The following is a 17,933-nucleotide window of genomic DNA, read 5'->3' as shown; positions in this document are numbered from 1 at the left end:
TTGAGGGTTTACTGGTGTATTTATATAGGCCTTTCTGATACAGCTTACTTAATTTTAGCCTTTCCTTCTCCTTTAAACCAAAAATTCAAAAAGAAGCACCTTTGAGGCCACTGGGAAGGGGCCAGAGAACAACATGTTGCTCACAAGCCACTGATTGGGCATCACTATCTTACACCATAAATAAAATTAGGGAACAAAAAAGAAATTTAAGACAATAATGAAACAAAAGTGCCCTCCACCCCGCCTGGTGATTGAGTGTGAATGAGCGCCAGCGTCAGTCTTTTTTGCTAGCGAAGTTACGCCTGTGCCCGTTAATAAATCAGCGAAGTACCGAGATGACGTCACGCTGGCGAATTTTCACCATAGTTAATCACTTCGCCCTTTAGTAAATTTACTCCTATGTATTATCGCAGAGCTAATTTAGACAATTGTCACTTGCTCTTCTTTTATTTTGGCCTGGAATTAGCAGCCAAGAAATAACATTTATAGTAGATCCTACCCAACTGAATCCTGAACCCTTTCTAAATTAGTTTCAGTGGGAAAGATTCAGACATTCTACTGTAAGTAAGATACAGCATATAATGAGATGTGATAGTGAGTTAAATCAAATCAAAACAGAATGCAACAGTGAATTAGCACACTTATTATGCATTTTAGAGTTTAGAGACATACAGAGTTTCCCATAGGGCAATTAGGACCCTGCTCTGTGGTACTAAATCTAATAGCAGGCTCAAAACAATGTTAATTTATTTTTCTTTAAATTTATGTCAATAATGTTTGATAATGAACCACTGATGTTGTTTCCTTAGGAAATCGTATAAATTAGATCCTAGTTAAATTCAAAATTGAGGATTTGGAGATATGGAAAACCAGAAGAGAAAAGCAGAGGACAATGTTTCAGCAAAAGGGAAAGGGACAATGGAAGCACAAGATCATGTGTATCTGATCCCTTTCAGCCACACACATTCAGGGAGCGATAGGCAGCAGATCAACCTTTCTTTGCTGGCATGTAAACATTATATTTTGGGCTTCTATACCAGCCCAAGGCAACCATAGCCCTTTATCAGTAAAGGTATGTGCTTCTGAAGATGCCCCAATATCTCCCCGTCTTCTTCTCTTAACATGCTCTGTGCTGCTGTCAGTAACTGAGTTTAGGGGCCGACTCAAAATATACAGTAAACATAGAATATAAATGTCACAGTATAAGTCTGATTAGTAATTAATACAGATAATTACTACATGGCAGCTCAGAAACCTGCACAACTTGCATCAAAATGTAATAATCAGTCCTGAGCATCAGCTTATGTTACAGGCCAACCTCATTTTCTGCTTGATAATTTGCGACTACCCCTAAGCTTAGCTTCTCAACAGCTGCTCAGATCCCACTGAGCATGTGAGTGTTACAGACACTTTCCAAGATGGTGACCCCCTGTGACAAGTTTGAAGTCCTGGATCATTGCTGCTATTGACAAGCTGAAACTTTAGGCTGGTGCAATAAGTTCTGTGTATAAAATATGGCATTTTTAGGCGTATTCATTTTTAGGATTTAGTTCTCCTTTAAGTCACATAACAGATACTAATGAAATATAAAGTCACATTGTAGAATGGAGTAGTATGTGACAGATCACAGTAATTTTTCTGGACATCAGTCACCACATTATTAATTCTGGTACAGCTGTCAGATTGTGGGAAGCAGATATCAATGTCACAGTGGGCTTCCTCCCAGATGTGCATTTATTGTGTGTTCTCCCAAAGCAATATCCTTTGTATCTGCCTACACCACAGATATAAGTAAGGTAAATATGGAGAAATGCCCTAGTTAATTAAGGTTTTCCCCCACCCCTTGCACAGTGCATTCTTGTGTGTGTGTCTCTCTCTCTACAAACAACACTTGAAGGTATGCAATTATGATGTTGGCAGCAGGAGGAATTTAGAGAATCTTTGGCATTGCCTAGGGATCCAACCATTCAAAATTATATGGGGGGGGGAGCAGAGATAGTTTGAGAATATTGCTTTTGTTATATGTGACACCAATCCTGAATATGAATCCAGTTGCAGCATGTTGCAAAAGGCAAATGTGTGAACTTGAACTTGAAAGGCTTGAGAGCGGCTGTCTAAAGGAAATTACATTTGTTCATATTCATATAGACCTTTTAGAATTACACTGCAAATAAAAATATGTATTTTGTTAAATACTTTTTTTCAGGCTGAACCTATAAAATAAATTTTATTTACAGTATATAAATTATTTGAATCTTGTTCCCTTCAGTCTGGGAAATAGCAAGCAGGCAGGAGCCATTTATGTTATTAAGACAAGCCTTGTATCATCTCAGAATCTTGTTTGTGCACCGGAATGGGGGACCTGATGTCCATCCCCATGCACTGGCTACACAATTAAATGGTGAAGAGAGAGGGGGGAATGTGGCGAGTGCAGTGATATCTAGGAAGTGCTGAATGAAAAGTGAAAGTTACTGCCTGCCCTGCCTCTATTCCTAAGGCATAGAGGAGGGGCAAGCAATATTTGATTGACAGCTGAAATTTTTACATGAGTTTACAACAGCTATGAATGCTTTAATGAAAAAAAAGAATTTGGATTTCATGTTTTATTTGAAAAGATATTTTATTATACAGCTTTATATGTCTGGATGAGAGGTCCACTTTAAATGTTATATATATACGGTATATATATATATATACGGTATATATATATATACGGTATATATATATATACGGTATATATATATATATATATATATATATATATATATATATATATATATATATATATCTATATATATATTTTTTTTTTTTTGCAAAGGCTATGAAAATGGTTAGGGGGTTGTTCCTAGTAGGGAGAATACCATTCATGGCACTGTTTGTCTGGTCATGTCCATGTCGGTCATTCTGCTTCCTGGCTCTAGTAATGGCTCATAACACAATAGTAAATCTATTGGAATTAATGAGGATTGTTGCAGGTCATTCATAGTAAAATAAATAGAGTGTGTGCGGATCCGTGAATTTTCTGATAATATCTGGAAATCCATTATCCAGAAATCTGTGCTATATTCGTGCCTAGTGTTGCACCCACTTATATTTAATAAGGCCTAATATCTGCCTTCTAGGCGTATACACATATTGGCCTTCACAAGTTGATATAGGTACAAATGGAAATGATATGATGATAGTATCCCTTTCATAAAGGGGTGGTTTCATAATATGTTGACTTTTAGAATGTTATAGAATGACCAGTTCTAAGCATGTTTGTGATTGGTCTTCATTTTTTAAAAATAGTTTTTGAATTATTTGCTGCCTTCTTCTGACTCTTTCCAGCTTTCACTAGAGGGGGGTGGGGGTCATTAACCCAACTTAAAAATCTAAATGTAAATGCTGTGGAAGGCTACACATTTATAGTTATTGCTACTTTCTATTCAGGCCCTCTCATATTCATATTAGTACAGTTATTTAAATCAGAACATGGTTTTAAAGGTAATTTGAACCTTAGCAAACAGATTGCTGAAATTGCACACTGGAGAGCTGCTAATATGAGAAATTGCAATTCTAAGCAACGTTTCAATATGCATTCATTAAAAAAGGCATTTGATAATATAACCAGTGAAAGCAGTATCTGTTTGGCCCCTAAAGGTGTTGTTCACCTTTGATTTAACTTTAAGAAGGGTCGAATATCGAGGGTTAATTAACCCTCAATATTCGACCAGGAACTAAAATCGTTCAACTTCGAATATCGAAGTCGAACGATTTAGCGCAAATCCTGCGATCGAACGATTCGAAGGATTTTAATACAACGATCGAAGGAATATCCTTCGATCAAAAAATCACAGGCAAGCCTATGGGGACCTTCCCCATAGGCTAACATTGACTTCGGTAGCTTTTAGCTGCCGAAGTAGGGGGTCGAAGTTTTTCTTAAAGAGACAGTACTCCAACTATCGAATGGTCGAATAGTCGAACGATTTTTAGTTCGAATCGTTCGATTCGAAGTCGAAGTAGTAGTCGAAGGTCAAAGTAGCCCATTCGATGGTCGAAGTAGCCCAAAAAACACTTCGAAATTCGAAGTTTTTTTAATTCGAATCCTTCACTCGAGCTTTGTAAATCTGCCCCTTAGTATGATGTAGAGAGTGATATTCTGAGACAAATTGCAATTGCTTTTCATTTTTTATTATTTGTGGTTTTGTGAGTTATTTAGCTTTTTATTCAGCAGCTCTCCAGTTTACAATTACAGCAGTCTGGTTGATAGGGTCCATATTACATAGCAACCATGCATTGGTTTGAATACGAGACTGAATTATGAATAGAGAGGCCTGACTAGAGAGATGAGTGATAGAAAAGTAGCAATAAGAGTACATTTATAGACTTACAGACTTGTTTGCTTATAGATGGGGTCAGTGACCCCCTTTTGAAAGCTGGAAAGAGTCAAAAGAATAATTAAAAGACCAATTGAAAAGTTGGAAGAATTAGCCATTCTATAACATACTAAAAGTTAACTTAAAGGAGAACCACCGCTTTAATGTTCTAACTTTTGAAACAGTGTAGCCGATATTAGCTGAGGAAGCTAAAAATCTGACTTTTGCTACATTGTTATAAGAGACAGATCAAGCAGTGCAGAAATGGGAAGAAACAAAATTTTGCTTTCAGTAGCAATTACATTTACTAAGAACTTTAAACCACAGAATACTTTTATTGAGCGAATAATGGAAAGTTGTACAGAATTATATTTTTCTTTCGTTAGGTGACATTTTATTTTGGGGTTTACAAATTTTAGATGTACTGGAATTCTTGATTTAGAAACCGTGAAGGGGGCAGAAATCTGGATTCCTTCTTTAGCTCTGGGAACATCTGTGCTGGGATAGTGTGCATGGGAATAGAGTGTGTGCTGATGGAGAGGCACTGCTGTCCCAGGAGGTACTGGATTGACATATTCTCATGCACAGTTCCTAGCCGCTGCAATTAAAATATTATGCTGTTTATAGAGTAAGCATTTCCAAAGGCATGTTTGAGTGGAGTGTTTATTTCCCCTTTGCTGTCATGGGGGCAGGGCAGTGCCAGTGCTTACAACTCTGCAGATTTCTTGTGGAACAAGCTCCATTCACTTACCAGGAATTATAATTCAATTTATTCATAAAAAATATATTAATGTTCAGAGTACCCCAACATCTAGTTAAGCAGTCTCAGTAAAGGACAATTCCCTCTGCATCTTTTGATCTCTTATTTTGTATATTTTGGAGTGTAGTTGTTTACAGAGTCGCTGCTGCTATGAGACAAATTGAGAAACTCACCTCAGGTGCATCAGCCCACAGGTTACCAGGGTTGGCAAAGAGCTCCTGGTAACTTTAAGGGCAGAGACACACTCTCTCGAAGAGACGCACGCTCGCAAGAAAGTTTCCACTTCGCAAGGAAATTTCAGGCGACTACGGAAAACAAAGCGATCCAAGTGCCATCCCGCCAGTGATTTCGATTGTAGCCGGCGGGAGGCAGTTTGGGGAGATTAGGCTCCCCGAAGAAGAGGCGATTTGTCGCTGGGCGACTAAATCTCCCTGAATCTGAGCACGTGTCTCTGCCCTAAGAGCTGAAATTCCGAGTTTTAAAAGGGGTAATTTACATTTGAGTTAACTTTTAATATGTTATAGAGTGGCTAATTCAAAGCCACTTTTCAAGTGACCTTCATTTTTTCTTTGTTATAGATTTGAATTATTTATTTTTCTTTCTTTCCAAATTTCAACTTGGGGTCATTAAAAACAAATCTAAAAACAAACGATCTGTAAAGCTATACAATTATTGCTATTGCTACTTTTTATTACTCATTTTTCTATTCAAGCCCTCTCATAGTTGTATTCCAGTCTTCAACAGCAACTAGATGAAATTGCTAAATAAAACATCACAAATAATAAAAAATGAAGACCAATTGCAAATAGTCTCAGAATATCACTCTCTACCTTAAAGATAAGATTGTTTAATAACTCTATTCAGATTTTTTAACAGGGAAGGAACGTCAATCCAGATTGCCAGGGGATATTTATATGAGCTTTAGTTTGATTTGGTTTTCTAGATCTGGAGTACACAAGCCAACCTTTGATCTAAATACCCGCCAGTTCCATGGTTCCTTAACTTTACCTGCAAGATCACTGCAAGTCAAAGCTAGAGTTGCCACCACAAGAAACTCACATAGCTTTCTAGGATACCACGTGTGACTTTTTGGACAATTTTAATTATTGGTAAAATATTTTGAGGAATCCCTTCTCCCAAACGTGGCTAATGTGACCTATTTCAAACCCTTAGAAGTGTAAGCTATTGGTTCCCAATACTGTAATATGTTTATTTATCTTCTTTAATTAGTCACTTTCACCACTTCAAAACCCAAAGTTCTTGCGCTTATAGTATCAAAATCTTATGTACAGGGTCACTGTAACTTCAACATTTATTTGCCTTTTTCTAAATTTCCCAAAGGTTTTGATTTGGTATTAATGGCTTAAATTGTTGTTTGAGCCTTGCACCATTGTTAGTCATCAGCAATTGTGAATTATTTTTTTTTTGCAGGCCTTGCCTAGAAAGACATTGGGGTATATTTATCAAAGAGTGAAGTTAGAGATTGCCACAGTCCGCTAGAGTGAAATTCCGACACTCTCCATTCATTTCTATGGAATTTTGAAAGGTATATTTATTGAAGGGTGAATTTTCACTTTTCACCCATTGATAAATACTCTTTTAAAAATGCCATAGAAATGAATGGAGAGTGGCGGAATTTCACTCCAGCGGACTGTGGCGATCTCTAACTTCACTGTTTGATAACTATACTCAATTGTTACTACAGCAGACTGGCCTCAATTGAACTTATTACCTCCATTAGACCTCTCACTACAAGGGAAGCAGCAAGCCTAAAATACATCCCTGTGGCCTTAAACACATTTATTGCTTTTCGTTAGATATATTTCTTGATGTGCAAACAATTATTAAAGACGCTTAAAAATAAGATGCGTGATTTCATTTCAGTCCACGTTTTGTGCAGTAACAGATGTATTGAAAAGTACTGGAAAATGCTTGTGAGGCGGCAACCTTTGAGTTGGAATGGAAGGCTGGAAAATTACTAGAGACTGACTTCATATTCATCATATACACTTTCATCTGCAGAAACTGGTGCTTAAAGGGAACTAAAAGTTAACTGAGAAGTAGCCTACAAATGTTATACATAATGCAAGTGTACTGTATGTAGCGATTGATTCAACCACTGTGGGAACCCTGGGGTTACTGCCATCTCCAGAGAAGGTCAATACAGGCCCAGATTAGTGGCAAGGCCACCCAGCCACATCCCTCCACTGCTCGTGATCGTGCTCGCGGGCGTGCATGAGAAGGAAGGTTTCACCACCTAAAGGCTGGCAATGGACCATACAGGAGTGGGGGTGCGTGCCGTAACTTCAAATCCAGCCCTGGGTCAGTAGGAACACCGCACTCATTTCAGAACAGGACAGGGGTGGGATGGACCAAGCAGTGGCAAGTGCAACTATACACTCAAAAATTGTCCTAACAAGATTCAAAATGGAAAGTTTATATGAAGAAGGTTGAAGGCAGAGGTCATTACAGTAATAGGACTGCTGAACCTCTGGGCTGGTATAGCATTTCTAGGTCATATTAATTTTAAGGCTTTAGTTTTCATTTTAATGTGCTGAACTCTTCATACAACTCAATAACTTTGTGCCCAACGCCAAAAACCAGTGGATTAGCGATTAATACATGTGCAAATGCCTAATAATGAGTTCTTTTAGCTGTAATTAAGTGCAACACTGCACAACTAAATCATTCACATGAGTGATACATTGCACTGAATAAATGATTGCTTCCGGAATGGTACTTATCAAATACAATCTTAATCAGAGAGGGAAACAAAAGATTAATGATCACTTATTGGGAAACAAATGCAATTTAGCCCATACTGCCAAATACCATGCCAACATTTTTTTCTCCTTACTTAAAGCCAAAAAAAAAGTGCTCCAAACACGAAATTGCAAATGGTTGTGGATCAGCATGTCCTTTTTTTTAGCTTGGGTGGTTTCCTCCTTTCCTTGCACCAAACCTAATAGTGACTCATGCCCCTCTAATGCCCTAATGGGTCACACCGCCCCAATCCAGTGAAATAATAATAATAAATAAAAAGTACAAAGTGACACCAGTTGGCAAAAACTAATTGTGGCTGCATTTGGCTTACAACATGGTATAATGCAGAAGGTAGGCTGTTCATAGGGCATCTGTGTTCAAGTATATTTTAAATAAAGTCATACGTGGAACTAAGCAATTTACCATTTAAATGATATCGTTTTTATTTGTATAGTTGAATGTCTTCAAATGGAGAGACTCACAAACATGCCATGGCAGGGGTCACTGTGCAACAGTCTCACACTGGTTAGGGATTCCTGACCTACTACGTGTTCCATAGATGCAGATGCCAGTACAGTTCCTCCCTTTCCTCCCGTGCAGCTCTCTGATCATTTATTCCCAGACCTCAAGCCAAGGCAGTTTCCAGGCACCTGACACAAGCACGGGCTCTTTCCTGAGTAGCTGCTACAAAAAAAAATATTTTCAGAGATGCTGACATAAACATGGCCATCTATAAAATATGTAAAAATACAATTGTTTTCCCCCCTCATGCTTTCCAGTAGCAGCATAGTAAACCAGAAAGCTGACTTAACTTTTATAGTCTGTTATATATACAGTATTACATATATACATTGCTCAGCATCAGCAGCATCAGAAGTCTTTGTTCCTACTGAGCATGCTCCCTGAACTTTATGGATCTGTTATAGAGCAACAGATACATTCATTGCTGGTATCTCTCAGATGCTGGTAAAAAATGTATCCAGTAATATCACTTCCAGCCACTGTGACGCACAGCCACTTAGCTTTTATTAGATGGTGGTAAATGAAGCTGATTCATATTTATAAATAGTAAAAAAACAAAGTCATTATTTGTGGTGTATGGTTAAGTAAATTATATGTTATGTGACTGTAAACTGCCCTTTAAGGACCATGATGGATGGGATGCTCTGTTATCTGCAGAAAATCTCCTCTTCTGCAGGCAATAAATTGCCCGAAAATACCTGTCTATCCACACAAATTGGAGTTGCTGCATGTAAAACATTTTACATGTTGTGATCCTGGGTACTCATGAAAAATGCAGAGGAAAGAATTAATGTGTGATAACCTGGGATTGCTGCATATAAAATAGTTTACATGCATTGATTTCAATGGGTGTGGATGGGCAGGTATTTTGAGCACTTTATGGCACATGAGAGAGGATATTTTTCCATGGGCGATAATGTGCCCCTTCATGTGCTGTTATTAAAACAATACTTGAGAAAGCACAAAGCGTTAAATGCATAGAAGTTTGCTCTATCTGTGTTCTGTTTGAGGATTAGGAGTGGTGACACAGGGTGTAATGTTTGGCTGGCGCTATACCAAACTACACACAGCAGGGGACAGAGAAGTGGAGCAAAGTAAAGGATTTTAAAAGGCAATTCTGACACAGTGACCTTATATAGTTTTAATATGTGTTTTATGCAGAGCCGTCTCTAATGCAGGAATCACCTGAGGCAATGCTGCCCCCAACACCCTTATTCCCCAGTGCTTACCTGTTCCTGAGCCGGGGGGGGGCAATCTTTGCATCAAGAATGCCGATTGCCCCATTGCACTCACTTGGACTAGAATTTCCGGCTTAAAAAACAGACATTTGGCTTTTCGAGGTACTAGGAGCATTTTTGCCGCCCATGGTTGGTGCTGCCACCTGAGGTGAGCTTTTCAACTGAAAACTGAGCTGACCTGGTAAATGGCACAGAACAATTTCCTGCTAATCTCTTATAAGGAACATTTGTTTGGAAAGAGAGAACATGGTGCCATGCCCCTAAAATTTTCTAACTATGCTGACTATAAACTTATGTGTCCTTGTACAATTGATAAATGTGCGCTACTGATTTTTAGGTTCATTCAAGTTTTATTGTTCGGGACACTGAAACCTCCCTGTTCTAAATTTTAGGGTGGTTCCAATCAGGGCACTATTTGCATGCATGGGTTTTCTTTGGATTACTCTGGTTTCCTTCCACACTGGCAGGTGCCTGTTAAAATTGACCAAAAAAAGTTTCATTGCCATAGTGACCTTAGATTGTAAGCTCTCATCGTTTTATTTTGAATGCTTGTCGTTAAGATAGGAGAATTTTGTGCTGAACTGGCCAGTGCCAATGCAAATATATTAGGTCACACAACTTAGCAACATGAATCAAAAACCTTCTTGATTCCAGCATTAGAACAAGATGAAAAATTGTGATACATTTACATTGCACCTATATTGCATAAGTGTGTCCAGAATCATACCTCATCATGGGAATAAATATACCACCATGTGAATGAGGTTACTGGACAGCTGCAGCCAAGAGAGTGTTACTACTGTAACATTTCTTGCATCCGACACAGTTGCTGGTATATTGTCGCCTTAACAGTATTTCAAGTCCATGCGTCAGTGCTGGCTCAGTAGTGTGGCATCCATTTCCTAATATACCCTGTCCCACTTACAGTATCCAGGCACTCTACTCTTTGCTGTTTACTGTATGGGTATATATATATATATAAATATATATATATATATATATATATAATATATACTGTGCATATAAAAAAATATAACAAATTAAGCAGCACTCAAATATTATGTATAAGTGTATTAAAAATTCAATACATCACATCGCAGGGACGTTTCAGAGACTGTGTGCCCTTTATCAAGCCAAATGAACCACAACATTAAAGGAGTAGGAAAGCTCCAAGACAGTTTATTGCCAACAGATTAGCCACACTTGTGCAAGCTAGAATGCTATATTTATTCTGCAGAATGCTTTCCCATACCTGAGTAAACAGCTCTAGACACTGTCTCTGTTTGTTTAGGATAGAAACTGCCATATAACCTTGGTGTGACATCACTTCCTGCCTGAGTCTCTATCTGCTCACTCATAGCTCTGAGCTCAGATTACAGCAGGGATGGGAGGGGGAAGGGGAGAGGAGCAAACTGAGCATGCTCAAGCCCTGCCCTGGAGGTTTCAGCTGAAAACAGGAAGTCTGATACAGAAGCCCATGAGTACACAATAAAAGGAAAGAAATGCTGTGTTTCTTTTGACAGAGGACTCAGAGCAACATTACTTTGAGGGTTTACTGGTGTATTTATATAGACCTTTCTGATAAAGCTTACTTCATTTTAGCCTTTCCTTCTCCTTTAAAACGACATTTTTAAATCAGTAAAGAGGAACAGACCTCATAATTTGCATTCTCAATTAGTTTGTCGTTTTAGCATATACATAATCATAGATACAAAAAAAGTTTGTAATCCTTATTTAAACCCGATGGATATAAAGATTTAAGTTTATTAATCCACCATATTTCCCTTCTCTTCAGATTGAGTTCTCTATCCTCCCCTCTTTTTAACGGAGGCACCGTTTCCAGTACCATAAATCTTAGTTGATCCGCAGTATGTCCCTTATCCAGAAAATGTTTTGACAAAGGTAATGTAGTATTGCCTAAATTTATACTCGAGCAGTGTTGAAAAATGCGTGACTTCACCACCTGTGTGGTCTCACCTATATAGATCAGACCACACGGACACGTCAACACATTATTTTCATACTGTATGTTGTTATCATCCAGTACAACAGATGATATTTCCCCCTATATTGTTGTCTTTGGTCAGCCCCGCTCCCCTGTTTAGCTCATAACCGTCTGAAGCCAACATATATATAACTTCGCTAACTAGACCTCTGGTTGATTCCTGGGCAGTAGGGTCAACATGACGTTTGGGACCTAGACATATGCCAGCATATATAATAACCAGTAGTACAAAAGCAGACACAAATTAGTTGCAATGGAAGTCAGTATTGCTGTACTGGCAGTGGTACCAGATATTTTTGGGTTAACATAAATGAGTTACTGCTTCTGCATTCAGCCAGGGCAAATGGAAGCTACCATTTCATATCTTGAAAAAGGTTCAGAATTTGTGTTTTTCCTGTTGGCACAGTGTCTTAAGTTCAAACAGTGAACAGCTTTTACTGTGTTCTGCTTGGTTCCCAGACAGTAAAGCAGAATGAGAAAGGGTTAGTAGTTTCCTTTGTGTGTATTTCTTGCAGGTTACTGTGCTGGCATTTATCCTCATGCCCAGTGTTTATTGCACAGGACGCTACTTTTAACATGAAGAAATAAATTGACTCTTTTACCTCAACTACCACGGCTGCAGGAGTGCGTGCATTTTCTTGTCTGGAGATTTGATTCGCCCAAGCTACGGGTTCGGGGCACAGCACCCGGGCCATCAGATAGACGCGGTGAGTGCCAAGCTAAAGCTGAGTTCATTTTATTTGGATTAGAATTGTTTGACTGCAAGTGAAAGGCCTGGGGTTTGGACACCCAGGCCATCCCGATTCCCGTTCCATGCGGTAAGAATTACCGTGTGGTTGCTAGTTACCTCAATCGTCTCAAAAGAGTGTTATGCTTGATCTGCCTAAATTGTTTAAATTGGTTTGAGTGATTGGGGTTAACAAGCATATAGATCCATCGTCAAGTTGGTCCACTTGAGATTAGTAGCCAGCAATCTTTTTTTTTTTGTTTGTTTTAACATAAATGAGTTACTGCTTCTGCATTCAGCCAGGGCAAATGGAAGCTAACATTTCATATCTTGAAAAAGGTTCAGAATTTGTGTTTTTCCTGTTGGCACAGTGTCTTAAGTTCAAACAGTGAACAGCTTTTACTGTGTTCTGCTTGGTTCCCAGACAGTAAAGCAGAATGAGAAAGGGTTAGTAGTTTCCTTTGTGTGTATTTCTTGCAGGTTACTGTGCTGGCATTTATCCTCATGCCCAGTGTTTATTGCACAGGAGCTGTTGGTAGAAGTGTTATGGCAAAGTTGTCATCCTTTGGGGAATACTGAATTATATTATGAGATATTGTTAAGCATTAAAAAGCTCTACGTAATTGTGCATCCCTCTGTGCTAGGGCATTGGTTAATAGCCCGTGGCTGTAACTGTATGTCCACTGCAAAATACTACAAGTAGGCATTGAGATATGTTGGTGGATAGACAGAATGGGGTACAGAGACTGGTGAGCGTGGGGAGTTATGTATATGGGTGTAATAATGAAGGGGTCACTGCAACACATTTTGCACCTGGGCACCTAAGCCTCTAGCTATTTCCCTATGAAAAGCCATACTGTTATTTTGTAATAACAAAATATGTAAATTATGAAATTACCTTTGTGCACCCATGCCAAGATCATCCATCTTATTTCTTTGATATGTTTGGTATGTTACAAAGCATTGATTTAAAAATCTGTCCTGTTCTGCAGGCTTTTGGTTGGAGCTCCTCAGGCTTCAGCATTACCAAATCAATATGCCAATCGTACTGGAGGTCTCTATGGATGTCCACTTACTACAGAGCCAAAGGACTGTATGCGACTTGATATTGACCGTGGAGGTAAGTTACATGGCTGTTAGACTGTGTGTGTGTTTGCAGGGTATATTACGGAGTATTGTGAATTATTTCTTTATTCAGATAAAGATTCTCCGCCCCTATTCCAATGCCTTCCGTGTATGTGCAAATTTGTTTAAAAACCTTTTAGCTTAAGGCAATGACACACAAAGAATTAAATTAGCACTGATCACAAATTTTGTTCTTCACCAGAGGCCATTTCCAATTACCAATGTGCTTATGGCCCCATTATGAACCATGTTTTCTTCCTTTTAATTTTGCCTTTAAACAGCCTAAAAATGAAAATGCTGTTATTGATATTTATTTTTGGTGTCAGTGACCCTACCAACCAAAGGCAGATTACGTTTGAGGCTACATTTATTATATTTCTATTCTATTCAGAGCCTCTCCAGTTCATATGACAGTCTAGCATTTAAACCAGTGCATGGTTGCTAGGGTAAGAGAGTGCCTAGTGACCAGATAATCTTATCATAATCTGCCTGGCTGTAATAAGAATATAATGATCTGTTCTTCCCAACTATCCTTGATAAAATCTTGCAAAATATTACATTCATATGTTATGTTAGCTTCTCTAACTTTCCCCTTCTGTTTATCCCAGTTGATACATCTCGGGAGAGCAAGGAAAACCAATGGCTTGGGGTCACTGTGAAGAGCCAAGGCCCTGGGGGGAAAATTGTGGTGAGTTGTAACTTAATGTTATTCTTCACAGTCCAAAACTGTTAGGGTCATTTACCACGTCAAGTGCAGAGTAAAATTTTGGACACAAAAAGATGGATTTTTTAACCCATAATGCAATGTATTTAACCTTAATTCTGGCTGTGCAGTAAGTAAAAAATCTTATGCAACGTGCAGTTAACATTTCCAGAGTCTGGATTGCAGCATTTAGGGGCTGATTTACATATGGTCGAATATCGTGGGTTAATTAACCTTCGATATTCGAATGCCGAAGGTAAATCCTTCGACTTCGAGTATCGAAGTCGAAGGATTTACCGCAATTTGTTCGATCGAACGAAAAATCATTTGATCGAACAATTAAACCCTTTGAATCGAACGATTTGAAGGATTTTAATCAATCGATCAAACGTTTTTTTCTACGACCAAAAAAACCTTAGAAAGCCTATGGGGACCTTCCCCATAGGCTAACATTGAGGTTCGATTGGTTTTAGGTGGCGAAGTAGGGGGTCGAAGTTTTTTTTAAAGAGACAGTACTTCGACTATCAAATGGTCGAATATTCGAACGATTTTTAGTTCGAATCGTTCGATTCGAAGTTGAGTCGGAGGTCGAAGTAGCCAATTCCAAGGTCGAAGTAGCCAAAAAAAACATTCGAAATTCAAAGTTTTTTTTATTCTATTCCTTCATTCGAGCAAAGTAAATGTGCCCCTTAGTGTTAAAATTATAAATACAATTATAAATCTGTAGATGCTGTAAGATGTCATCGGCAGTCACTATTTATTCAGCCACTATTCACTGGACCTGCAAACGATGGACAAACAGATATAATTATTAAATACTTAGAAATACTTTCACATTATATTGCAAGTGGCTTTTAAAATCTTCTGCTTTTCTGAGTTTTATTGTTTCAGACTGGTATAAAAATATGTTTCCAAGTCGTTACTCCACCTGCAATAAATGTAATTTGTGAGACTTTAACCAAAAAGCACAGGAATGAGTCAGAAAGGCTGGAACATATGCCAATAACTGTGCAGAAATGAGTCACAGCAACAGCAACACAAAAATTCCTTTTGTCCATGTGGTGGGAGAGAGTGATCAGTATTTACCCGCCTCACTGTCTGGATGATTTCTGTAACGTGTCCACACCTGCTATTTGATTTATTCTACTGACGTCCAATGAGAGGCCGTTCTACCCTAACAGCCTTTGTACAGTTATCTGCCATCCATCTAATTGCAAAAGGGTCAACCTACATAATCATGTAAATGACTTTGCTGCACCACTGAGTATAGAAAGAGAATAAGAGCAGGGTTCCTGCAGAACTCATGGCAAAATCTCTTTGTCAACCAGTATTTTGTCTTTACAGCTTTTCTCAGGAACAATTAATTAAGTATAATACAAGTAGCAAAGTTTGCTTCAGCTCTAATAACCCAAGCCACTAATCAGAAGGTGGCATTTAAGAGTAATTAAATGAAAGAAACTATTTGTTTGGATACTTAGGCTTATTTGACTTGCAAACTCTTTTTTTTACATTAAAACATAAAATTGTTCCTATAACATGGATTGCCTTGCATTATAATCAATGCTAAAAACATTGATTGAAGCATTTTCAGGATTATGGCAAATGCTCCCTGACAATTTACATTCTGTCACTGAGGGACATGTTTAAAAAGCTGTATAAAAATATGACCTTATATACGAAAAATGGAATATAGTTATGAAATGTGTTTTGACGTGAAGCAAAGTGTTGTCACCTGGCCAGAAAAAATGATGCTTGATGCTAATGATAATAACATGGAAAAAGATAAATATATGGGAAGACCAGTCATTGATACAAGAAGATGTTGCACCCCCAGTGAAGCATGGGAAAATCATGGTTACAAAACTTGTTAGCTTGAAAACAGCCATGTGAGAAATGGAACTGATTGCCTTTAAAACAGCTCTTTGAATCAGAATTTGATCATTATACAAATGCATCATACAAATGCTTTCGGCACCCTTTGCAATCAGAGCGTACATTGTGTTTGCAGTGATTAAAATAAAAATGGTAATTGTTGTGATGGAGCCGTCTCTGTAACCTTTGCACAGCTCAGCGCAGCAGGAGAGTATTGATTGCTTTCACTGTGTTTTTTTATATGATTTTGTCTCCTTCATGGTGACCTTCTCCTCTAATACATTATTAATGTGGGATGAGGGATGATGCTTTTGAAAGCAGATGTGTTGTGATTAATGATGTATATTGGATTAATGCACAGCCTCCCTTTTTCTCATTAAAAAATAATAATTATAATAATAATTTAATAATAATAATAATTATTATTCGTTCCATGACGATCGGTCGTTTAGTCGATCAGACAGATTAGAGGATTTCTGCACGTATTGATGATATGAATGGATCTGTCACTGCTATTTGTCGGACACAACATTTGTACGATTGCTGTCACGGCCAGAACATCATCTGATTTGTTCTTTTACTACTTTATTTAATCTGAATGGTTAGTTGCAGGTTGAAGATTGCGACGTTCGATTGTTTGTCAGATTGGAGGCTAAAATATGCGCGTTTATGGCCAGCTTAAGAAACACAAGGGCTTATTTACAAAGTTATGGGTGAAAAAGGGATGATTGAAATATTTCACTGTGTTTTTCCAAGAATAAATGCCCATAAACACTATTGGATAGCTAAAAAAAATGCACGGTTTGAAAAATTGTCTTTTTACAGAAGCCAGCAGGATTGTGCCCTTCTGAAAATACAGGGTGGAATAGGATTGATCTGTCTGAGGGTATACGATTAGTGCACTGCAGTCTCATTCTGCCATGTACTGTATTTTCAGAAATGAACAGTCGCTCAGGCTCAGGGTTGCTGCAAGGTGAGAATCTTACCAGCGTCGGTCCAGGGCTTCTGGGGAGGGAGGTCGGGGGAAGCAGAATTAGTTTAAGGTACGGAGCGGGCCTAGTCCTTACAAAAGTCTTACAAAAAAACACTCCTGGTGAATTTAAGAGCTGAAATTACCAGTTATTAAATCAAAAATTCTACTGTTCTAGTGAAGAGAGTGTGATTTCACTCCCTGCTTTAGTGATACGGTCCCCCAGTGACCAGCTCCCATGCTAAATCTGTACGCATGGGGAGGATGGGGTGGGGCGGCATTTTTGGAAGGCTGTTGAGCCCCAGAATCACCCCTGTTTAGGCTAAGTTCTACTGTGGTGAGGTTTGAGCACTGGGCGACTTACAAAAACTGTGCTGGGGGAGAACAAACGGAGCACTAAGGGGTGTGATTTTTCTAATTGGAGAATAATATCACTATCACATAGTAGCTTTTCTTTTGGTCTCATTCAAACTCATATTAGTTATATGGCTTTATACAGTGCAGAACCCCTCTACATGAACAGAGAGAGACCATTGCTATTATATGCAGGAACATTAATTCTCATTCTTTCCATGCATTGCCAAAGACTCATTGCTATTGCTTTGAATTCCATAGATCGCGGCATGTGAATTAACCAGCATCCCAGGGACATGCTCAGTATAAGAGAGGAATTGTATTTTGCTTATGTTAGAAACATGCTGCCACTATATTCCAGTATTCCATAATTTCTAGAAGAAACAATAGACTAACTCTTGAAATATATTTCCATTCTGTTCTGTCAAACAGTTTTTCTACAAGTGAAGGCTTGGCCTGAGCAGACCCAGGGTTATTTTTAGAGATGTTTCATAGTTCATGAACACTGGCAGCTCTCAGACTTGTCTTAACTGAAT

At 38.4% G+C, this 17,933-nt stretch overlaps 1 protein-coding gene across 5 annotated transcripts in view; it reads left to right on the top strand.

Annotated features, from left to right (window-relative positions):
* The window catches only part of itga7.S (integrin subunit alpha 7 S homeolog), a 66,752-nt gene that overhangs the window by 9,947 nt on the left and 38,872 nt on the right, over positions 1-17,933 (top strand). For all 5 annotated transcript variants that reach the window (XM_041584373.1, XM_041584376.1, XM_041584374.1 and 2 more), the window contains 2 exons: positions 13,366-13,493; positions 14,107-14,186. In XM_041584373.1, coding sequence (XP_041440307.1) covers positions 13,366-13,493; positions 14,107-14,186 — 208 coding nt within the window. The remainder of the gene's footprint in view (positions 1-13,365; positions 13,494-14,106; positions 14,187-17,933) is intronic.

The sequence above is a fragment of the Xenopus laevis genome, chromosome 2S (assembly GCF_017654675.1).
Source record: "Xenopus laevis strain J_2021 chromosome 2S, Xenopus_laevis_v10.1, whole genome shotgun sequence".
In the NCBI taxonomy this organism is placed as follows: Eukaryota; Metazoa; Chordata; class Amphibia; order Anura; family Pipidae; genus Xenopus; species Xenopus laevis.
This window is presented reverse-complemented; position numbering and strand designations above follow the sequence as displayed.